Source organism: Setaria viridis, chromosome 4, assembly GCF_005286985.2.
Source record: "Setaria viridis chromosome 4, Setaria_viridis_v4.0, whole genome shotgun sequence".
In the NCBI taxonomy this organism is placed as follows: domain Eukaryota; kingdom Viridiplantae; phylum Streptophyta; class Magnoliopsida; order Poales; family Poaceae; genus Setaria; species Setaria viridis.
This window is the reverse complement of record NC_048266.2, coordinates 27,601,064-27,605,862: the sequence shown is the minus strand read 5'-3', so window position 1 is coordinate 27,605,862 and position 4,799 is coordinate 27,601,064. Positions and strand designations below refer to the sequence as shown.

General features: G+C 47.3%; 1 protein-coding gene across 1 annotated transcript; it reads left to right on the top strand.

The window, feature by feature from the left end:
- Positions 1 to 3,271: 3,271 nt before the first annotated feature.
- Positions 3,272 to 4,305, top strand: LOC117854269 (uncharacterized). Its single transcript, XM_034736576.2, has one exon. The coding sequence runs from the start codon at positions 3,467 to 3,469 to the stop codon at positions 3,944 to 3,946; it is 480 nt and encodes a 159-aa protein (XP_034592467.1). The 5' UTR covers positions 3,272 to 3,466; the 3' UTR covers positions 3,947 to 4,305.
- Positions 4,306 to 4,799: the final 494 nt, after the last annotated feature.

The following is a 4,799-nucleotide window of genomic DNA, read 5'->3' as shown; positions in this document are numbered from 1 at the left end:
ATAGATTCGTCTTGTCGTTTAACCTCCACTTATCTAATGGATTTTGTAAATAGTCTACGTTTAATACTCCTAATTAGTATCTAAACATTCGATGTGACACGTGCTAAAAATAAGCAAAGGAACCAAACGCCCCCTAAAGATATAATTATCTAGATACGTAGTAAAATATATGTATTTAAAAGTGTCAAAATGACCTAAATTTAGTATGGAGGGAGTAAACATCTATCCATCAAAGTCCTAACCAATCACAAACAAAGTAAAGCAAGACTGACCCGTGCCATGCATGAATACCAACTGGTTGAAATCCACCATTTTGATTGAAAACTTTGCTCGACGGTTGGGCGCTGCACATTTGATGCCCGTAAAGGAGCCGGTAGTGCCATAGCAACTGTTCTCCTGTTCCGAGGAAACGGGCATGCAGAGCATCGAATGCTCGTGCTCCAGGGACCACGCCCAGGGACGACGGGGTGCACGACAACGCACCTCCAACCGCTGCTCGTCATGTGACCATGTGGATGTGACTGCTCGGATCTGAATCTGATCCAGCCCTGTGGCATGTTCTTGGTTCCCAAGGCTCGTATGCAGGTTTCACTGCTCAAGCATGTTGGACACACGTACCATACGGCATAATGCTCATGTTCAAAGCCACCACTTTTACCAACGTTAGAGTATGCCAATTCGAAAGAATGACTCCAGAAAAGGAGAAGGTCGATCGGTTCTAAACATTCATGTATGTACCATGAGAAAAGATCTCAACCGCTTGATCTGCTTGACGTACTAGAAGGCTGTTGCGAGTCATTGTCAATGTCTTGGGAAAGGGATACTTTTGCGTATGAGTTGCTGCCCCAAAGATACCAGCAGTTAGGGCATGTACAACAGCATAGATGGTTGTTGTCTGTAAAAACTTACCACACCACACATAGATAGTAAAATAGATATCTTGTATAATGGTTCGTCTATATATTGTATGTAAACCGTAAACCTGTAAATTATGGTGATCAAGCATAAACATAATCTTTGTATACCATTTTGTTGCTTATGTGAGAATACATTATGTACGCCATCCGAAGAATATAACCCCTACCTAAAGGACTGAAATATAATTTTTTTATTTTCATTCATATCCTTCTAGCTTTCCTAAGAGAACTTTCTTCAATTTCTATCTTCGTTAAGGGCAATAATGTAAAATGGTGAAGATATTTCTGCCGACTACCATGACCCTCCTGCCCATCTCTCCTGTTGACTCTCCTTTTCTTTTCTCTCCCGTTTGCATCTGGGCACGGCGACAGGCAGTAAGCGGTGGATTGGGTTGGCCGTCGCAACATCCGGCGGCCGGTACGGCTCAGCTTGGGCGGCGTGGTGCAGCGTCCGACGACCGGCGCGGCGCAACGTCCGGCGGCCGGCGCCGGCGCCGCTCGGCATGGGCTGCCAGCGCATGCGGCTGACTGGTGGTGCGGAGCAGGCAACCGGCGGCCGCGACGAGCACGCTGAGGCAAGCTACTCCACCATTGCTGATTTTCCCCACGCTGAGGCCGCGCGCACCGGATCCACGCCACCGTCGGCGACCCGCAGCAGCTCCTACAACGCGCTCGGGGAGACGGCGACTTGCGTTAGGAGCACGAGCGCGTGCCGTAGATGAACGAGACGCCGGCAACTCCCTCTTTCTTCAATTAATGAACGCCACGGAGGCTGATTCTGCTGACCTGGACACGAATAGACGGGTCCTTTGCACGTGCCCTTAGGAAATACTACTATACCAGTCATTAACACTAGAGGGTTGGAACTTGGGACGGATTAGGATCGATGCAGTGGATCGCGGATAACGGATGCTACAGCGGATGTTAAGTCCAAATAGATTGCGGATAATGATGCTACAGCGGACGTTAAGTTCAAATAGCGGAATTAAAAAAATAGCCAAAATTTAAGAGCATATATGAATATTAACATCGAGTTCACTTTAAAAAAGTTAAAATTTTAAGTTAGCAATTACATTTCATGGTAAGAATCACAAATAAATAGATGTAATTAGGATGTATGGATATATATTAACATTAAATTATCATATTTATTCAGTATCTAAATAATTATTTTAAACACTATTATTACCATTTAATTCATATTCACATATCACTAGAGTTATAAATATAGCAAATAGCGGCCTAATATGAGCAATAGCGGCCGCTAAGTCCAAACATGCTATCTTGTGTCCGCTACTGCTATAGCAGCTGCTATTCCAGGCGCTACAGATACTATTTAGTACCTTGTCTGCAACAATGATCTCTTTAGCATGGCTAAAAGCACGGCACGAAAATTTTAGGCTGTGCCATGCTACTATGCTAGTATCTCAGCACAATGGCTGATATGGCAGCAATTGTTGTGTGTGTACTCAAGGCCTAAGGCGTCAAACACGTACGGGACAATAGAAGCTGAATGATCCGTTTTGTTTATTTTCTTATTTTGCTATTAAACTATATAGACGTTGCACGGCGCGACAGAGGCACAAACGTGTTATTAACCATGCTTCAATGTTATGGCATGAACCTAACTATTTCTGTTGTATAGCCAGTATAGCAAGTTTTTCCCAGTCTTTTTGGATTGTTTTCTTGCCTGTTTAGGCATTTTACTCTCTACTCTTCTTCTATGTAAATAGAAACGATCACTATCTATCTTGTGCTCCGTTCGTTCGAAAAGAAAAATGTTATGGCATGGTTGGGCTGAACTATCCATGTGATTTTTCGATGTAAATAATTCAACGTAGTGTCTCAGGTTGGTGGTACAACTTTTTAAGACGGTTGACCAACCGCATAGCCCATCACCTAGCATCGTACGTTAACCTCTATTTTCAAATACTTTACACTTTTAAGTACATTATCTATTTGCAAATACTTGCGAATTCATGTTTTTAAGATATTGTTTTCTAGTATTTTGACTTTTATAAAATAGTATTAAAATGTTATGCAAACATGTAGAGATAATTTTTTAGGAACATTTTGGTAATTTCGTATGAAGAAAAGTGTATCATCTTGATCTTGGTAACCATAAACCATTAACCATGCAGTGGTCAAAGAGTTATCAACTTCTTGGAAACGGAGGTTAGTAGTCCACTGTAACAGCCAGCGGGGCCATTATTGGGATCGGACCCAGGCCAGGTTGCTTCTTCGTCAGATCTACTTTCTTCTCACCCGCACCAGTAATGCACTCAATCTCTGATGATTAGCGCTCTCCCGTCTCCGTCTTCGTCCCCCGGCGATCACGATTCACAGTTGAAAAGGGAACCTGTCTTCTTCCCCCGTTCCCCGTCCGGTCCTCCGCTTATAAAACACGCCACCCACCTTCCCCAACCTTCTTCGCAAGAATCCAAGAAAAAGTAAACCAAACAAGCCCAAACAGGCAAGAGAGAACCAAACCAACCAAGAAACCCCCCTCAGCTCCCTCCTCCCCTCCACCACCACCGCCGTCGCCGGAGATGTCGTCGCAGGCGATCGAGGACCACCGCTCCGGCGCGGAGGTGCACGCGGGGCGGGAGCTGTGCGCGCAGAAGTCCCGCGAGTTCATGGTGGAGCTGGGCCTCCCCGACGGCCTCCTCCCGCTGCCGGCGCTCGACGAGGTGGGGTACAACCGGTCCACGGGATTCGTGTGGCTCCGCCAGGCCGCCGGCGTGACCCACACCTTCGACACCATCGGGAAGCAGGTGTGGTACGACAAGGAGGTGACGGCGTTCGTGGAGCCCGGGCGGATGAGCGGCCTCACCGGGGTCAAGAGCAAGGAGCTCCTCATCTGGGTCACCATCTCCGAGATCGTCGTCAGCCCCTCCGGCACCAAGGTCGTGTTCCGCACCCCCGCCGGGCTCGGCCGCGCCTTCCCCGTCACCGCCTTCCAGCTCAACCCGCCCGCCGAGGGGGACAAGAAGGAGGAGGGCGACGCCGGTGCCGCCACTAACAATTGATCTGCTTCCGGCCGGCGGGCGGGCGCTCGATCTGGTGGCGTCGTGGCGAGATCTGGCGGTAACTGTGTTGTGTCCGAAACTCTGTGAGCTGTGTACTCTCTCCTCTGTCCGCGGTGTACAATGGCAGTGGATCATGCAGGAATAAAAGGTGTCCATGGGTTCAGGATTCGTAATTATGCGTGGTCAGCAGTGCTGCTGTTTGATCTTGTACTGATTGTCTTGCCTGTTTCCTTGTCGAACTAAATTGCATTCCTTGCCTGTTTCGTTGTACCTGCCATCTCTGAGGCTGGGATTGTCGTTGTCTCATGGATCAGGGGCAGGGTACACGAAAAGCTATGAAGATTCAGAACTTTGTCTCATTGCCCGTTTCCTCGTGGAACTGAATTCCTTTTTTTTTTCTTGCCTCTTTCGTTGCTGCTACTGTGTTGTAGCAATGTAACCTCTGACTCTGAGATCATGGATTAGGGACAGGGTAAACGAAAACTTCTGAAGATCCGGCAAGACTTCACAATTGGCTCTAGAACTGAGTCTCTGTGCATAGTTTGCGTTGCGGCTCCCTGGTGGTCCACTGCTAAACAAACTAGCTCAACCTCGCAACAGTCTCAATCGCTGTTCATCCAAGGTGTCACGAGAATACGAGATCCGTTTGTTGCACTTGTCTATCCAAATGTTGGTTAGCATTTATAAACCTTTGATGTGTAGTTCTCGTAATCCTACCTAGATCTGGACACTTATCTACCCAAAGGAGTTGGCATTTAGACATTCATCCGTAGTAGATCGGTACACCTATCTATTACTAATAAGGGCGCTGCTAGCCCGGACGTCGAACATCCGGGCGTAGCATCGGACACTG

Coding starts and splice junctions, on each gene's coding strand:
- LOC117854269 (XM_034736576.2), top strand. CDS start 3,467: ATGTCGTCGCAGGCGATCGAGGACCACCGCTCCGGCGCGGAGGTGCAC.